The 19,761-nt window shown below is 35.3% G+C and overlaps 1 protein-coding gene across 2 annotated transcripts in view; it reads left to right on the top strand.

Annotated features, from left to right (window-relative positions):
• The window catches only part of MRPS9 (mitochondrial ribosomal protein S9), a 36,747-nt gene that overhangs the window by 6,294 nt on the left and 10,692 nt on the right, over positions 1-19,761 (top strand). For both annotated transcript variants that reach the window (XR_014270524.1, XM_082498812.1), the window contains exons 2-6: positions 471-650; positions 10,532-10,594; positions 10,690-10,720; positions 12,856-12,935; positions 19,195-19,277. Coding sequence is in view for 1 of the 2 variants with exons in the window: in XM_082498812.1 (XP_082354938.1) it covers positions 471-650; positions 10,532-10,594; positions 10,690-10,720; positions 12,856-12,935; positions 19,195-19,277 (437 nt within the window). In the remaining variant the exon portion in view is untranslated. The remainder of the gene's footprint in view (positions 1-470; positions 651-10,531; positions 10,595-10,689; positions 10,721-12,855; positions 12,936-19,194; positions 19,278-19,761) is intronic.

The following is a 19,761-nucleotide window of genomic DNA, read 5'->3' on the forward strand; positions in this document are numbered from 1 at the left end:
GCAGTATTTGTGCAGCCACATGCTTCTGAAAGCTGCTAGAGAGCTGCCCTGCAGATTCTTTTCATACTGCATTACAGGATGGCTTTAGGTGAAGACAAAACCGCTTATTTGCTGATAGATTTTTATTTTCTTATAAGGTTGAGTCTGTTGATCAGTGCTGTGTTTTGCTTTTGCTGGATGTTTCTGACACATGATACTACATTTCTTTTCATCAGAAAAATCTTCTGAATTAATTGTAATATGTGAAAATGTTCAACTTATAGAATGTGTTTATCTGTTTATGGGCATTAAACAATTGGAAGAAAACGGTTTCATGAGTAATATTGCCTTTTCTAATTTAATACAATAATGTGTTGAATCTTGTTATAGGAATGAATGGCTTGTTATACTATTCATTTTATTTAGACCGCACTGTGCCAAAAATATAAAATAAATCTCTCGCTTCTTTTTTTCTTTTCTGTTTTTGTTAGATGTTAAGGCTAATCTATACCACCACAGCAGTGCAGAGGAAAAATGTAGAAGCCTCAGGACCTGAAAAGTACACAGAGGCATTTATTAAAAAACAGATTGAAGAGTTCAACCTAGGAAAGAGACATTTAGCCAACATGATGGGAGAAGATCCAGAAACTTTTACCCAAGAGGATATTGATGTAAGTACAGTTGCTCTGTTGGAGAAGTAATTTACTGTAGAGTTTCAGATATTGAAAGCACTTTACTTCAGCATGAGCCCCTCAGCTCTCTGTGAATTTTAATCAAACTGTCAGAATAAGAAAGAATGCTACTATACATTGCAAACATTGCAACTGTGACTGTGAATAGAGATTCTGCCACTGCTACCATGTGAGGCCAGACATCACAGTATAGAGCTGTATACCATATCTTGCTAAAGCACAGTAGGTTCTTTTAAAAAGTACTAATGGATAATCCCCTTGATCTGAGGTTATAAGAGGCACTGTAAAGGTTTATGTAGCACTTCAAAACGTTTACCCACAATTTGACCTGCTGTGTATATTTAGGTCAGGTTTTCTTGTATGATACTGTGGTTGCTGGTAATGCAAATTAAATTTTATAGGATGTTTTACAACTAACACTCTGGTTTAGCTTAGGGATTTTAATATAGATGTGAATTTAAGCTCATATCAGTAGCTCGAAACATACTATTTTATTGCCATTCCCTCTGACAACTGACAGATGGGTGGCCTCTTTCTCTGTGTCATTTAGGCTCATGTATAGATATGCTTCCTTTCACTCAGAAAAATGTTTTGTTGCATGGATTTTTTTTTTTTTTTTTAATGTCCCACCTGGTCTTCACTTCTGTCATTTCTGTCTTATCGCACATCAGAGGTAGGGAGGAGAAATGTCACTTGGTGACATTCACTCTTAGGTGAAGCTGTGTGAAGTCTCATGGCTGAAGCTTTCCCTGTGCAGCAGTGACACTATTACTATAGCCATGGCAGCACAGTATATCAGCAGGGCCCATAGAGTAGACTTAGTAATGTGCAATGTGCCAAAAGAGAGGTGCGCATGGTTCAGTTGTTTTTTTCAGGGCGAGGAGATTGTTTGTTGCCTCTTTCAGTGGCAAAATTCTGTCAGCATAGCTGTGTCCACATAAGAGGTCTTGACAGTATGCTTATGCCAAGAAAGAACTACATCTGTAGGTGGTGATACAGGCTGATTTCAAACATGTTTGACAGGCTTCAAAACTAAGTTCTGAAAACTTCTCTGAAAATAAACAGCAAAGTAGAGAAGAGACACACAGTTAATGGCCTGCTGAGAAAAAGGCTGAAATGACACTTGAGTTTTATCAGGTACCAGAAAATCCATGAGGGAAGCTTGACTTCAAGTCACAAATCTGTAGGAAATTGAGCTTTGAGTACAAAGCTATGCACTGGTACTGTGACTACTTTCTGAATCGTAAATATCACTTTGCTCTTCTACAGACAAGTGCCAATGCAGAGACCCTTCCAGTCTCAGTGTAGAGTGGACAAGGTCCTGTCAACAGTAAAAGCATTCATTGAGGCCAGATGTAGGTCAGTAGTAATAGCAGCCTGTTTCTTTTCATTGGCTTTCTTATTTCTGTACAGACTATAGAATCTCATTTTCACATATTTTTTAGGTGTTTTTTCTTACCTTTAATGACCATTATTTTTTTGGGTTACTTTCCTGTAAAGTATTCATACACAGACCTGCCACCAGAATACCTCCCACGTTAGTACAGTGTGATGTTGATGCTAATAGTTCGGTTTGCCCGAAAGTTTAATGGTTGTAGAATGCATTAATCTGCAGTCTGGATTCCTTCTTTTGATAGAGCCTAGGGGGAGGGCTTGCAGACAGCAAGACTGCAAGAAATAGAAAATGACCATATCTAAGTAGTGGTTTCTCCTTTATGAATCTACAGCACTATCATAGTTTGCACAGAATTAGTTGAGCTCCATCATTAGTAAAAGCAGATTCATTCTGGAAATTAGGTTTTACAAATGCAGCACAGGTGATAAATATAGGACTGCTTTGCAGATTCTGTTTCTGAAAAGATGGAGAAGTAGAGCCAAGAGTAGTGTTTTGTCTGGTGATACCGAGTATCTGTGGTACATTTGATTTCTTTGTATTCCATCAGGTGTTGGAAAATACTTAGAGTGCGTAATAGTGTCTGCTATGCATAAGTAAATTTCTGTTATAAAAATATAAAAGCTGCTTAAGCAGTGGCAGAAGAATTATCAAGCTTTACATTTCGAACAGTAATAATTCTTTCTGAGTGCTTATATACCTCCATGTCTTCTACTGTTAATCAGTCTGTGCAGTGTATTTCAAAAGTAGACATCATAGGATTCTGTCCTTCACTGGAGTTTTAGGTATAGTTGAATAAAAGCTAAATCTTGTGAAGTTTTAAACAGGAAAATAAGTTGACTTACTTGCTAATCCTTCTGAACGTTGTGGAAGCAGAATTGCCTTCTACTGATGCCTTTATTTAGGAATGAAAAGTTAAGCTGTGCATTACAACTGTATTTCTGGAGGAGAAAAAAAATCCAGCAAATTGATATATAACTCTGCAGAAGTCTACCAATTGCTTTTTAATTGGTATTATAGACCTCACTCTGAAGCTAGGATGTTTTATTCTCCTATGTGTGAATATGTGCTATGAAGTTTCTCTAATTGATTTGCTTTGCCCATTCCATTTGATGTATCATTTTTCACAATATTTCATAATTTGTGCTCATTTCTAATGAACAGAGTCGTTAGGACAGGCATGTCTAAGTACAACTGACAGCTAACATTAGGTGCCAGATGCAGTTTATAAAGCTATGTAGAACTGCAGAGAACAGTTTAAATAAATTAGCACCTGTACATTAGTCTCACTTGCTGGTAATTTATAAGCGAATCAGTAGAGATGACATTTAGGTAAGTCATTGATCAAGTTAACAGCTGCATACCCACTGCCCAGCTGGGATACCTAATTAATAGAGATTGCAGTCCTGACCTAGTGCTTTTCCCCGGTTGAGTCTGTAATCCTTTTATTTTGTGATTTAACTTTAACTTATGGTGGTAGTAAACAGCCCACCATCATTTTCCAATGTCAGTTTTGTGATATTCTACTTTAAAGCTCAGAAATCTAAGTAAGATTAATACAAGAAAAGCATCTTAATCTTCATGACCTATTTATATGCCAGTATTTTTATTATTCATTTTTATGCAGTCACTAAATGCTCTTCCATATATGAGCTCGTCATAAAGCAGTACTCTTTCCCCATAAGAGTTAGTAAAACTCAAAAGCTAGAGATCTATGTTAATTTTCTCTTGTTGTCTGCCTTATGACCTAATAGATTGTTGTCAAGCAGATGGAATAATTTCAAGCTAAAATATACATTTATCTTCACTAGTGTGGATATCGTTGCAAAAGTACCAGTAAGGTTGTTAACTATGAAAATGTTAATGTGAAAAAACTTTGTTCCTCATAAGGTATAGTTTCTTTCAATGAATTAAGACTTCTTTAATGAAAAATAGGTTGTATTCAGTTGCTTTTAAAAGTGGCTCAGCACATCTGATTTCTAAATAACATTCAAATTTTAGCAATGCAGAGTGTTAGAAATGAGTGAATATTGGCATATGTGAAATGTCAGAAACATTATTCAGAACAAAATGCTTTTCGGAACTTAACAAAGTCTGCAAGAAGAGTGTGTTGTTCAGCATTGTCCTTACAATAAATATTGGATTTTGTATTGTTTTTTTAAATAGTTGAAGCTAGGATGCATTTTTCAACTGATTTTTTTTTTTTTTTTTTTTTTTTTCTCCAGTGGAGCCACACTCCGCGTCAGTATTTTCTTTCTTCGGCATCAAAGTCCATCTGAATTGATGATTACTTTTTTTTTTTTCCTCTCTTTTTAATACTGTTTAATGTTTTGAAAAGTTGAAATAAAGATAGAAATAATGACTGTTTATTTCAACAGGCTTTTGGGCTGTTTGTTTTTTTGCTCTGAAAGCTCTGGACAAGACATTAATTTTTGTTTTGAAAATGATTAGTTAGTATAAAAGTAAAGTAATATTAAAAGAAGTTGGTTTTTTTGATATAACACTAGTGGGTTGGTTTTTCTTGTTTTCAAGTGATAGGGTTAAAATTATATATCAGTGTGAACTTGAAATTTCTTTCTGTCCAAGTTAGAATTCAGTTTTTGGATAAACAGTGACAAATGATTGGGGTGGTTTCAATAAATTTTACTAGCTAGTTGTTAGAGGAGGATTTTGTTTTACAAGGTAAACTTAAACTTAGGTGTGTCACTTTTTTTTTTTCTTTGTGTTAACCTTTTCTGTCTTGTTAACTAAAAAAGCTATTTCAGAGTTAACATTTCACATCCCATTTTTGTTTCATTCATTCCTGATTCTACCCCAAATATTCTGGATTTTGGATGCTGAAAACTTTTAAAGAATACTGCTAGTGTGGTTAGAAGGAAAAACAGCTGTTCCAGCAAACTTCTCAGTCTGACTAAATAATGTGATTCAAGAGGCAAAGTTTAAAAAGGGAAGTGGCTCTTGGGTGATCAAGTTGAGGAGTAGAAGCTGAAGCAGCTATCACTCAGGCATTTTGTTAAAACATCATGGCATGAAGTGTCACTTCTCACCTCAGTCTTTTGACGATTGAAGTTTTGTGTATATTTAAAAAGGAATGAGCTGGATTCTTGAGCCCTCTGCCAAAAGGGGTGCTGCTGCAAGGGAACCCCAGGGTGGAGTTTTTTTATGTTTATTTTCATTTTTTTTCCTCTTCTTTCCTTATTTTCTACAGATTACCTTTTCTCACTGGATGTTAGTTAGATAACTATCTTTGCACATGATTTGAGCAATGAAAAATAGTGGAGTGTTTTGTGTTTGAGCTGTAGATTCAACAAAAGTGTGGGAAGACACTTGGGCAAGATCAATTGCCCTGCTAAACCTCTCCTACTTACGGCAGGTTATTTAAGGATTGAACTGTCTCAATCTCCTTCCCCTATCCCAGCATGACTCAGTCAACTCTATTTGAATTAAAGTATTGAATTCTTAATTTCTCAAGACATTAAAAAAAAAAAAAGGTAGCCCTTACTGACCCAGTTGAATTTGTTTGGATCAGAGTTAGTCTCTGATGTTTGAGAAAGTGAGTGAACAAAAATTCTTGGCTTGGACATAGATAGGAAGGGAAGGAGGATCAGAAGTCAGCATGCGCAGTATGCACAATGAAGAGGGGAAAATAAGGGTGTGGCAGGTATACTGAATTTGCATGACATGTCACATGCAGTGCTGGACAGATTATTTAATGAATTGGTTTGCATGTTTGAAGGACTGCGAGGTACGATTTTTTTTTTTTTTTTTTATAGGGGTAGAAGCTTGTTCTCATTATTCCAACTGGCTTGAATTCAAACTTACAGCTGCAAGTGAAAGACCTTGAGGTCCTATGAGCAGTATACTGAATCATCCAGTGTCTCAACTAATGATGATATAACAGGATTCCTTTTAGTTTGTTACAGGAATGTTAAGTTCATCAGTGCAATTTAAGAACTGTCTGATGTAAACCATCTTGTTACTAACATGTATTCATTATGATTTGCTATTTTTAAAAGTGTGACTATGGGGTATTTTTTTTTTTTTGCTGTGTGGATCAACAGCGGAGTTTAAAAACAAACACTGTAAAATCTAGAAAGGTAATGGCTAAATTTTTTTTTTTAGTAATTTATAGCAGAAGCAGGCTGTACCCATTCCACCTTTTTCCGGTAGCTTATGTAATTATTTTTGGGAACACCATTCTGTTACTAGGTGCCAGGATTTTTAATTGTGTTTCTGCTGAAAATAATTATGGATGTTTCTTTTTTAGAAACTTGTGTTTTATTTCCAGAGACAATGGCAACAGTGTGATTTAACAAATAGAATTGTGAATTAGCAACCCAGAACCTGTGGAGGCTAAAGTGGGGTGAATGAATCTTTTATAGCTGAAATGATGGCCTGAAGAAAGTAGTTCTTGGTCATATCCAGTACAGCATTTCCTTTCTCATCTCGTCTTCAAGTCAAAGTGAGCACTAGAAGAAGGATGTGGGCCATGACCCTTAAGCTGAAAAGCATTCCTGGAATGGAAAACTGCAGTTAAATCTAAGATATTTCTTGGGAACTTTGCTGCTAGCATTTAAAGTTTTAAGAGGGATATTCACCTGCTATTTGTATGTTCAGGAAAATGCAGAATGTGCAGTTAATTTTCTACAGAATTTTGACTTGAGACATGGAGATTCCTGAAAGGAAGCCTGTGTTCCAAATCTGAAGATGTTGTCAAAAGATTTCAGGAAAATGTTTCATGGTTATTTATGTGTTCCAGCTACAGTTTGGAGACACCAATTCTGATGTCATTACTATGGTTGATCCACCATCTTATTTTATTGCTAGTACGCATCGAATCATAGAATTGTCTAGGTTGTAAGGGACCTTTAAGATCATCAAGTCCAACCATTAACCTAACAGTCCTAAAACTACCACTAAACCATGTCCCTAAGCACCACGTCTACACATCTTTTAAATACCTCCAGGGATGGTCACTCAATCACTTCCCTGGGCAGCCTGTTCCAATGTTTGACACCCCTTTCAGTGAAGAAATTTTTCTTAATATCCAGTCTAAACCTCCCCTGGTGCAACTTGAGGCCATTTCCTCTTGTCTTATCACTTGTTATTTGGGAGAAGAGACTGACCCTCACCTCACTCCAACCTCCTTTCAGGTAGTTGTAGAGAGCGATAAGGTCTCCCCTCAGCCTCTTTCTCTCCAGATTACACAACCCCTGTTCCCTCAGCAGCTCCTCATAAGACTTGTGCTCTAAACCCCTCACCAGCTTCTTTGCCCTTCTCTGGACACGCTCCAGAATCTCAATGTCTTTCTTGTAGTGAGGTGCCCCAAAACTGAGCCCAGGATTCAAGTTGTAGCCTTAACAAGGCCGAGTGTAGGGTGATGATTGCTTCCCTAGTCCTGCTCACCACACTGTTCCTGATAGAAGCCAGGATGTTGTTGGCCTTCTTGGCCACCTGGGCACACTGCTGGCTCATACTCAACTGGCTGTTGACCAATACCCCCAGGTCCTTTTCTGCTGAGCATCTTTCCAGCCACTCTTCCCCAAGCCTGTGGTGCTGCGTGGGGTTGTTGTGACCCAAGTGCAGGACCTGGAACTTGGCCTTGTCGAACCTCATACCATTGGCCTTGGCCCATTCATCCAGCCTGTCCAGATGCCTCTGTAGACCCATCCTACCCTCAAGCAGATCAATGTTCCCACCCAATTTGGTGTCATCTGCAAACTTACTGAGGGCGCACTTGATCTCCTCATGCAGGCTGTTGATAAAGATATTAAACAGAACCAGCTCCAGTACTGAGCCCTGGAGAACACTACTTGTGACTGGCTGCCAACTGGATTTAACTCCATTCGCCACAACTCTTTTGGCCCTCTGATCCAGCCAGTTTTTACCCAGCGAAGAGTACACCCATCCAAGCCATGAGCCTGGTTTCTCCAGGAGAATGCTGTGGGGAAACTGTGTCAAAGGCTTTACATAAGTCCAGCTAAATAACATCCACAGCCTTTCCCTCATCCACTGAGCAGGTCACCTTGTCATAGAAGGAGATAATCTCAACATGGGTGCTGAGAACTACAGTTTTTCTGAAATACTTCTTTTCTACAAAACTGAAACATTTGCATAGACAAAAATCAGCTTCTGAAACATTTGCATAGACAAAAATCAGCTTCTGAAACATTTGCATAGACAAAAATCAGCTTCTATAAATGCAGTTTCTGAGATGCAGACTGACTTTCTGTATAGTTGCTAAAAGTACAGTCTGAGGACACAGCTATTTAAAATTAAGAAACTTTTGAATAAAGTTGAACTGGAGTCTGTTGCATCCCAGGATAATTCCTAATGGGAAGTAAAGACAAATACCCCATCCCTGATTACATTTCCGTTAAAAGGGAGAAGGCAGAAAGACTATTTCTTTCCATTTTGGAGCAACAAATAAGCAAACTTATAAAATGAACTATTATTCTTTGGCTAGTTGTTGTGTGGAGAGCTGAAAGTAGATGTTTGGATTTCTTAATGCGGGGTTTGTTTATGCTTTAGTGTGAAAGACATGAGTATATACTCAAGCAATATAAAATAAACTTTCTAATTCTAGAACGTCTCAGATGGCAGCCCCTCTCTTCATTATAAATGTTAAATTGTTATATTTGGCATTTATTAAGGTGTCATAGTTACAGTAACTGTTTTGACTGAGATTCTGGAAATGCTTGTACGAAGACTATGTCTTAAGTACACACACAGACAGTCTCAGTATCCTATAATAAATTCTTTTAATATATTCTATAAGGTGTTTGTTTAACATCATTTGGCTCACAGCAGATTTCTCTATTGTCATCATAATTAATCCCCATTTGTTCATAAATAGGTGTTCACCTACTGTGTGTATGCATAAAATGCCCATTGACTAACAAATGGGAATACAGTAGTCACTAAGAGAAACAAAATTACCATTTCATAAAATCAAGTTAAGCCTTTTGTTTGCTTCAGAATTCTCAAAATTTCTGTTCAGAATGCCAGTAGGGGATTAATGAAAGTAATAGGTTAGGTCTTTTTACACTCCATGCATATTAAATTGGTTGAAGCACTGACAAACCATTCCGTGTCCCTGGAAAACATTGTCAGCAAGTAATAGCCCTAAGGTAGCCTAACCAACAAAGATCCATTCTTTTTAAGAGAAGACTTAAAACTCTAATTTTACTGTCATTCTACTTTTCCGTACTGTCTAATAGAAATACAAATGAGGCCACTGCTAGAGGGGTTTATTTGGTTAGTCCATGTTACTGTACAAGCACAAGATTTCTATCTTAAGTTCTATTACTTGGTGTCTGAAGTTGGCTACACTTGCCAGACTCCTGAATCTGGGGGGGTTTGATGGCTAGCTTTTTCTGGTTTGTTTTTAAAAACAAATGGAAGTAAACAGCTCTCATAAATGCATATTTTTCCTTTATTAAATTATGTTTTAGTTACATTGAAGAGGGGGAATAAGATGACGTTGAACAGAAATGCATGTCATTGGGTTTAACCTCGTAAGGTGCTTTGCCTTACGTTTTGTCAGAATGATTTGGAATATTGGTATACCTGCTTTATTTGTTGGAGGCAAATAATGCTAACTTTATACATCACATGAATAGTAGTAGATATTGGTTAAGTAAAAGCAAATGAACTACCTTGTACTTAGTGAAAACAGTGGTAAAAAATAACTGTGTAATGAATGTCATACGGTTTCCTAAATTTTTTAAGAAAAAAAATCTAAGGTATCTAAGGAGATCTTAGAAACATTAAGTATCGAAGGAGAAGAAAGATGGTATTTCAGATTCTTTTCTTCTGTGAGCAATTAGTTCAAGTTCAGCAAAGATAGTAGTGATTCCAAGTTGTTTCCAAATGTAGTGATCAATGAAATGCTTATTTAGGCTATGTAAAATATTTTCTACTGCCACAACAAACATCGCTCTTAGACTTGAGGAAACTACATCTGTAGAACCCGGGATTCTAAATGTGTAAAACTTTGCTTGGTCCAGTTGCTTTAAGTAAAATTTCTGTGCTTGGTTTGTCAGTAGGCACTATTAATGAGCACTGATATTTTCAGAAAGATAAATTAAATGTTGTGATTTCCTCTAGAAGTCACAGCACTCTAAATTTTAGGCAAAAATCACTGTGTATAAAGGGAGTCTTTGCACTTGGGTAGTTCTGGTAAGTTATGATAAATGCATACCATGAAAACTAAACTTTGCAGAATAGAGTTCACTCATCCTGATATAGTAGAGTACAGCCTTCAGAGTGAGATTTTACTTTTCCCAAGGAAATGATCTGCTTTTCTTTTCAGCATAGCATATATATGGCCCTCTTTCTTATTGATTTGGTTGCCTACTGTACAAACGTTATGCTGTTTTTCTGTACAAGAAAGTACCTAAGAAATATTTTGATGATGCTTTTGTGAAAAAAAAATTACATATATGATCTCGCTTTTTGTTTTCAGAGAGCTATTGCCTATCTCTTTCCTTCTGGTTTATTTGACAAACGAGCCAGGCCCATGATGAAGGTAGGATTTTTTTGTTGCATTTCTGAATAACTGTAGCATGATATTTTAACTAACTTTTTCCTTTTGCTGATATTTGTTTGTTTGTTTATTTACAGCATCCTACTGAAATTTTTCCAGAGCAAAGGAGTAAGTGTTTGTAGATTATTTTTTATTATTATTATTTCTAAGTATTAGAATTTTTGCATATGTAGAATTCCTTATTTTCACAGACTGACTTTTTTCCCTGTGTTCCTAATAACTTCTAAGACATAAGCAGTAAAAGTCTGATCTGATATTGTAGTTGTTAGGATGAAAAATACTGCTAGATTCTGGAATACCAGTGGTCTTTTCAGACATCTTGTTAACTGACTATAGATAAATGTTTTTCATTGTTTAAAAATAAGCAATAAGTAGGATGACGTGCAGAATCTATTGAAGTCACAGGAATACCTTTTGTTGAATTCAGTAGCTTTTTTGTCAGAGGTGTCTATCACAGCCCTGAAAAATTCATTAATACTATTTTAAACCAAAAGTTTTCCTGGTAACTTCATTGCTCTAAAAGCATAGAAATTATAGGTTTGAAATTGCCAGTTGAGAGAATAGGGAGAGTGGAAAATCTCCCAAATTATGTCTCAGTTTTGACCTGAAAGTCCTAACTCTGCACTTATGTCCATACTGTCTTTCGTCTTGCTCTTGAGACACCGTATGAAGTCCCAGTTGTTAGTGATATGCCAGTATATTGGTCAGTGAGTACTTCAGCGAAACCACCAAAATAATTTTATGTAGAATATTTAAAATATATGTCAAAACCCGTTGTCCACACTTGACTCATGTTTAGTATGAACTAGTAGCATGGGTATGAAATTCTACATTCACTGAGCGATCAAGTCCCAGATGGACACTTCTGATTATCAGTCAAATCTTACAATTTTCTGTCCTTCCTTTTCCTGCTCCTGGAATTAATTGCTACTTGATGGTTTTGGGGCTTTGTATGTCTTTTAGAAAGCTGTTTAAATTATGTGAAATTTTGGGATTTCAGCTTTCAGATGGTATCATGCGTTATTTTCTAACTTCATAGTTTTGTGAAGTAAAAAGTAGAAAACAAAAGGGTAGGAGAGAGTTAATTGTTATGCAGTTTTAAAATACAAGGGTTGTTTTATGGCAGAACTAAGCTACTATTCGATATGCTTTCAGGACTAAAGAATCCTTTGAAATGCTAGCTGTGTCCTGAGGAGTGTAAGAAATAATTAGTATAAATGTTTATCTTTGTATTTACATCTAAAAATAACACTTTCAATAAGTATCTCTTTTAAGGCAGCTTTGTCTTTTTCTATGTGTTAGATCTTTTAAGTACAAAAATGTAAATTTATACTTCAGAATGTTCCCTGAACAGTAATTTCAACAAAATATGCTTTCACAGCTGCATACATGGAAATTTACACATTCCACTAGTAGTTTATGTGGGTAAAAGCCCCCTGTATTCTTTCTGTTCTAGTAAGTTTTACATCTTTACATTCAACTTCTGCCGTATTATGTCTTAAAGTTCCAATGCAGTATTGATTGTGCTTATCAGACAGGTTCTTGGAGTCTTATCTTTGTCTATAACTTATAGATAGCTTCATTTGAACTTCACTGGATAAAGTGGCTGCAGATTTCTCTACAGTTCAATTTGTGAAAAGCTCTCGGGTTTTTATTCTTGTCACTTTTCTTTATTTGGAAAAGGTCTTTGTCATGTTATATTAAGTTTAATTTTTTTTTTTTCCAAAGTTGAAATTTAGTTGTCCTTAAATAATATTTTTTAATGAAAAAAAATAAACTGTATGTGCTGAATGATATGGAACGCGTGTTTTCTTGCTGAACTAATTATGTAAACTATAGCTTAGGTTTTGTGTTTAAATATCTCAAATATATCAACATGAACAAGTCCTAAAATCGCCCAAGTTCTGAATACGGTTATGTTACCCACAAAAGACAATTGTATGAATACTTACTTTAGTTTAGACATACTAATAAAAATACTGCTCTGGGTTTAAAGCACTGTTTTTCAGAGCTGTTAATCTTTCATCTTTCACAATTGTTATGTAGTTTCATAATTTGTACTTCTTCCTGTTCTGAAATGGATACTTTTATCTGTAATGCCAACTATACAGTCTTTGAAAGTTTGTTTAAGATGTACATGAGGGATTCCCTTCTGTTAAACAGTATTTAGAAGTATTATATTAAATAATTGGTTATAATTGCAGATGGAGATTGCTTTCTTGTCTAATCTTGCTTTTCATTAGAAATCCAGTGGGGAGAAGATGGCCGACCATTTCACTTTCTCTTTTATACTGGCAAACAGTCATATTATTCATTAATGCATGTAAGTATGTTATAATCTGTAATAAATAATGTTAGCTCCCAGTCAAGTACGTGTTATTCTAGAGGTGAGTAACAGGAGCTCCTGAGTTTACTCATGTTTTCACAGTAGGCCATAATATTGCCACTGAAGCTAAATGCAACGTATATTTTTATGTCATGATATCTATTACTAGGGGCATTTTTATGTCACATTTAAGAGAACAGACTGCATAATAGTTCTTGCTTTAATTTTTGGTTTATTTTACAATTTTGGCTGTGGACTGGGTTTGAATAGTCTGAATGCTTTCTTGTAGGCTGTATCTGCTTAGTAACAGAAGGTTAGTAGTGGCGAATGCATATACAACAAAAAAGGCTAGTTCTAGGAAAATTCATTGTAGAATAAAAACTAGTTTGTTTTTTTTTCCCCTTGAAGGGCAAAGCTATAGGAAATGTTATTTGTGCTGACATTTAATGTGAAGAAAATTTGCATTTAAACTGCTTAATTGATTTTTCTAAGACTGTTCCATTCATGCAAACTTAAGGCTTTTTCTGATTAGTATGGTTCCAGGAGTGAAGGATCTGCATCTGTTTACCTTTATGAAAAAAGCTATATCTAATAGGACATCAGTAGACCCTGAGTCTTAACATGGATTACGAACAGACGTTTCATATGTATGACCATCAGTGGTGCAAGCATTATCTACCTCTTTAGAAGAATTTATAGAAAGATGTCATGTTTCTTATGTGTACTTCAAGACAAAAGCATTGATAATGTATGCAGAAATATTTAATTGGACAATGATGTCAGATTTTGTTTCCTCATTAGATAGTCTTAAAAAGTTAGTTCTATGGTTAGTCTGTTGTCAAAAAAAAAAAAAAATTTTGCATGGCTTTACGGAATGTAGTGTTATTATTAGAATTATCTGATATTTGTTTGCGTTCTGCGTACCCAAAGGACAAAATCCCCACTTGTCAGGTACATTTATTTCTTTGGGAGAATAAAAAACACCCCACTCCCCCCCCTTTTTTTTGTTGTTGACCTTGGGCAAATGAGCTTCTTGCCCTGGCAGAAATGAAATGAATGATAAATGTAGAGTGTGTCTTTGCTGAGTAATGGAGCTGCAGCGTAGGCTTTCCACAGAGGTTTTCTCCTGCACAGCCTGAGGCAGCCCGAGGACCCCTGCTGTTCATTTAAATAGGTATGTCAAATCTGCCTCGAAACGCCGCTGGTTTGATCTGTGGTAATATTTGTGAAGGTTCCATATGGACTTGAGCCCCCTGCAGTGCTAAGAAATAATGTACAACGCTTCATGGTGCAGACGCAAATTTTCTCTGAAAAGGGATGCAATGCTGCGTTTTAGCTGTCGGAGAGGATGATGGAGCTGACGCGCTAGGCCTGTCAACTTGTTACACGGATGGGTTGCACGCAGCGAGGCTGTGGAAAATCTGTGCCTTTTAACTTTTCTACTTAATCACGGTTGTAGCATTGCCTTTAGACTGTATGCTACATTAATTCTCTTCCTGCCTTCTGCCTTTCATCCCAAGTTTCACGGAAAAAAGTAAAGCATGCAGGTCTTGTAGAGGAGCCTTATCAAACAGCTGTCATCTGACAAGCCATTTGCATTTGTTTTGGCTGAAACAGAGCAACCCAAGGGCAAGATGTTTTGTTGCATTCCATCATAATGAAGAAATTACAAATTTTACAAGGAGCACAAGTTTATTTTTAGCTCTTCCTAGCAGTTAGAAAGACTATGCAAGCTTGCCTTGGAAATCTCTAAAAGAATAGTGCGCATCTTCTTTCTAACAGTGTGGAAAGCACCTTCAAACAAATCGGTTTGACAAATGCATTTTCATTAGTATAGGGTACTTGAGTATTCTTTGACTGTTTCTGAATATTTTCATTAAATAGGCTTCTATAAACCTAAATCCGTTAAGTGAGGTTTAACAGTTTTTTTTTTTAAGTCAGCCAAATGAAAGCTGAAATCTGCATGAAATTCCCAACATTGTTTTAACCTCTTCTTAGACTAATGTGTATTTAGGAAAATGTATTTTTAAGTCTCAAAGCTAATTAATTTGGCTAGGAAAAAAAAAATTGTATGTTAATACAGTCTAGTGTAAGTAATCAATCCCATTTGAGGATGTCCTTTAAATTACTACATTAAGTCTAAGCAATCGGATAAACATAGTGTTTAGCTTAAACTTGTATGCCATTAATTAACTACATAGACTCATGTGGGACTTGAATTTTATTAATTGCTACTAATATAACTGGTCACAGCATTATTTGTTTAGTTAATGCCAATAAATATTATCCAGTTACTAAAAATAAACTATATATTCACATGTATTATAACCGCTAATATATATGTTGTTATGACTTGAATATGAAATGAACTTTCATAAAGGATATTCGCTTTATACTCCATTGTTGTCTTTGTTCTGCCTGTTGAATAAAGTTTAGCAGTAGGGAAAAGGACAATTTATTTTTCTTCTGATATGCAAAAGAATGTTTATTGCATGAAAGACCATTTCACAAATGTTTGATACCACATTTGATCATCGTTTAACTCAAAAGTTTTTCAGAGTAATATATTTTTGTAATGTGCAGAACAAGACAAAACGGTCTCTTCGTACCATTCTGTCTAGCGAAACAGTAATTTTATGTAATTGTGCTGCTTGTACTTTTTTAGAAACATCAGAGGTCGTAGATCAGAGGTAAATGCTCTAGCAACAGAGCATTTTAACTCTTAAACCAGCAAAACCTGAAAAAACCTGAAGTATATGCTGAAGTCAAAACCACATAAGAAGCAAAGTGCAAAATGTGATGTAAAATGTGGGCTTTAAGGCATATTTTAACTAAAATGTTAAAATTGATTTTTTTTTTCCCCATAAAAACCTCTCCTTCTAGGGTTCCATTTGCTAATTTCTTCCCTAAATTTTTTATGCAGGGTAAAATAAGAATATTTTTTTTTTTTATTTTAAAAGCGAGCATCCTTTTAGACATCTGAAAGTTGATCTCTCTATTAGAAAGAAATGGAAGCGTTTCAGTACGTAGCCAATCTTGTAAAATCAGCTATTTTGATTGTGTAATAGCTGAGTTTACAAGACACACAGATGTGTACATTCATGAATTGGACTATTGAATCCTGAAGTGATTAGTAAAATCTTCACCTGCCAGCTTTGAAAAAGCAAGTGTGTCTTCAGAAGCTTTCTTTAGCTGTTGGGGAGTGAAGATTTGTCAGATAAATTATTGGGCACTACATGTGACTCCTGATTTTGCAAAGGCTCATACACATACTTTACTTCACACGCGAGTGATTCTTTTAGTCTGACTTCATCTCTATACAGAGATTAAATACAGGCATTACTTTTTTTTTTTAATACATCAGACCAAAATTTTATTTCATAGGAGAGGCAAGTCCACTTTCATTGCCAGAAGTATGCAGGAAATTATATTTAGCATTTCTCTTTTACACTCGGAAATATTTTAAAATACTACTTTTTAATGTTGTTTGACTTCATCTCCTGTGTAAGGGTTCTTTGTATGAATGGATATGATTACTGTAATTTAACCAGAACAGTTTAAAGAGATCATTTTAATTCTTAGAAGTGCACATTCTTAGAACTTAAACAGGCTGTGGAGTGTTGGTGTTCTTTGGGAATACCTAGGGAGGGTCTTCAGGAAAATCTCACTGTTTCAGCTGTTGTAAAGTTTTCTTTGTAGTTCTTACAATGAATTTCTGAGGCTAAAAACTGGTGGGTGGCAGCCCACACTTGATTTTATTCACCAATGTACATCAGTAATTTCCAAATATGATGACAAAATTTTAAAGTTTGCCTTTAACTTGTATTCCCCTGCCCTTTTTTAAAGAACTGTGATATAGTTGTGGTTTTGTTGAGCTCCTGGTTCGTGCATTTTTTTGCTGAGCATTCCAGTAGATAAACGTAAATGCCAGAGTGTAGTGAAGATGATGGGTATTGGTAAAGAGGCAGACTGCAGACTGCTTTTGCCAGGTAGAAAGGTGACATTCTATGCCTTATGAAGGCAAGAGGTAAGCCAAAAGGCTAGCAGTAAAATGAAAAACTTCCATATGCATTTATAAGGCTTAGTAACCCAGTACCTCTTCTGGTCATCTAACAGCAAAATATCTTCTTTGTGCCTGCTTTGACTTCTTCCAAATGCAGAAACTCATGGAGCTCCCAGGAATCTCTAAGCCTGTTCCAACTGAGCTCTCCCCAGGTAGCTGAGGGACAGCCACAGCTCTCCTTCCCCTTCTCTTCCCTCCCTTAACAGTCCAGAGCACAAGCTTCCATCATGATTGTTTTTCATGTCTTACTACAGATGCCTAAAAATTGCTTGGTGTCAGGCACATCTCATGCCCTCCAACCCAAACCATGTCTATGCCTTTCCTGTGTAGTCAGTGATTTTTGCAGCCTAATAGTCAGCTCTGAATGGAGCTGCTAAGTTTATTAGAGTGATGTGAATCTTGCACAAAGTAGTGCTACCATGTCTTGTTGCCTTAGAGATCTGCAGATACATTTGTGAGGTTTCGAAATATTTGAAAATATAAGTTGTTGTGCTCTTTTATGTGCTGTTTCCTGTGTTTGAAGGTAAAGACTTTTTTTAAGTTGAAAAATTTTCTTAGTTCCTATCTGATATAATTATCTCTGTCAAAAATAAATGATTTCTGAAAGGCATACTGCTATAATACATGAGTTCTTATGTTGTCTCAAAGAAAAGTGGACAATTTTGTACTTCAGGATTTTATACTGTGAAGTTATTCCAAAAATACTTTTGTTCCGCTGTGCTGTTAAAAATGTCACCCATGACCTGCATCAAAGACTTCAGTGAATTGTCCCTATTTAAATGCTTTGAGTACAGCTCGGATAACAATCTGTTCTTAGTTCATATGCTTTAAGTACAAATATTTTTAGTATATGTGCGGGTGTATTTTTATATTAGTGGATAAATCAGCTTGAACAGTAGGTGTTTATAACTAAGCAAGGGGTTTTTGTTTTGTTTTGTTTTGTTTTTCCCCCCAAGGTAAACTGTTGCAGACATTTCATTGCATCCTGTTGCAAATCCCAGTATTATGTTAAGAACTAATATTTCATTGGTTAACTTCTGACAATACAGAGCTGTCTCACATTTCTTATTTTATTGGTTTTTTAAGAGTAATACAAAGGAAAAAAAAAAACCAAAACATTGTTCCTTGTCCCCACTAATTCTTACACTGCAGTTTCTCTCTAGTATTTGCTAAAAGTCATTATATTAAGGTATATGGAAGTGATTATAAGCTTTCTATTTTCACTTGTTAATGGAAATAAATTATGTGAAATATAAGTACTTTGTTGTAGTACAACAATCCTGTTTTATTTCAATATAATTTATAATTATTTCTTCAAATACTATTTAACTTGTGATTTGAATCACTGTTGTAATTCAGAATATTAGAAGTTGTATTTTAGAGCCAGATAGTCTTCAAAAGTTTCTGAACTGAAAAAGAAAACCCCAATAATACTTCTTTAAAAGCATCTTTCTTCTGTAATATTTTCATTGTGACTTTCTGGAATATTTTTCCTTTTGTTTTTCTGAAGTGGTAAATCAGTGTCACAGCATTGTTTGAAAATAATAGCATAGCTAAGAATTAAGAGAAAACTGTTTAAAAAAAGATACTGAAAATTCAGAGTGAATACATCTGTAACATTTGAAGAAACAGAAATTCTTATTATGGTAACTGTCAACTCTGTGTGTCCCTATAGACATGCCTGGGTAAGAGGGAGATCCGACTGATACAGACTGCCAACAAAACTGATAACTCTAAATGTACAAATATCTAACTAAATGAAATTATTTACATTCTTAAACCTTGTCAGTATTTTGAGGAAGTCAAACTAAAATGTGGATGCAATGATGAAATTATTGTGCCATGTTTTGGAGTTACAACTATTAAACAAATGTAGTTGCCTTCCTGTATACAGTTGAATTTTTTTTTTTAACAAGTGTATGTAAGAAGGCAAAAAACACTTGATGAAAAATACCAGAATTCAAAATTAATGACTTTGAACTGCATATGAAAATATTATGTATACTGTCTAAATGTTTGTTGGTTTAGATTTAAGTTGCTATATTTTTATTAATAGTCAGAGCTCTGCTTGTTTCTGACCTCTGCCTTTTAAGTGTTTGGAGAGTAAAACCACATAAACATGTTTTTTAAATAACAAAATTTAAAAGTTAAATTGAAAAATGCATTTAAATACTTTTTCTATATGCATTTTAGGAAACATATGAAAAATGGCTAAATGTTCAGAAATATCAAGACCAGGTGATAGCCCAAGACCTTCTTCCTCAGAAGGAGAAAAAGTAAGCTTGAAGTTGGAATGAATATTGATAACATTTCTTAAAATGTTTCAGTATGTTGTTTTGGCACTTCTTGTAGTTCCCCACCGTACCTGCCTCTTATTCCACAAACACTTTTTCAGAATTTTTCCCTATTCTGTGTCTAATATTTGTATGGTAATTTCAGGTTGAAAAGTCTTACCTGCAGTAAGTATGTGTAGTGTTCTGTTCTCACTGCTAAAATAGGGAAACCCCCACCTAGTTCTCTTGCTCTTTAATCTCTCACTGCTCTTTTCAATGTTCTCTTCTATATAAAAATTCTGAAGTGTGATTGGAAAATAAGTAGAGAATATTCAGGATTCTATGCGTCTGTGTATGAAGTTTTCTAATTATTTCTTTATTAAGGGTTTTTTAAAAAGGAGGCAAACTCTTTATAAGAAAACAAGGCCTTTTAAAATGCCAAATAAGTTGCTTATCTGTTGGAAAAATTCTAAGGCCTAAAGCTGAG

Source organism: Vanellus vanellus (genome assembly GCF_965231255.1).
Source record: "Vanellus vanellus genome assembly, chromosome: 1".
NCBI classification, from domain to species: domain Eukaryota; kingdom Metazoa; phylum Chordata; class Aves; order Charadriiformes; family Charadriidae; genus Vanellus; species Vanellus vanellus.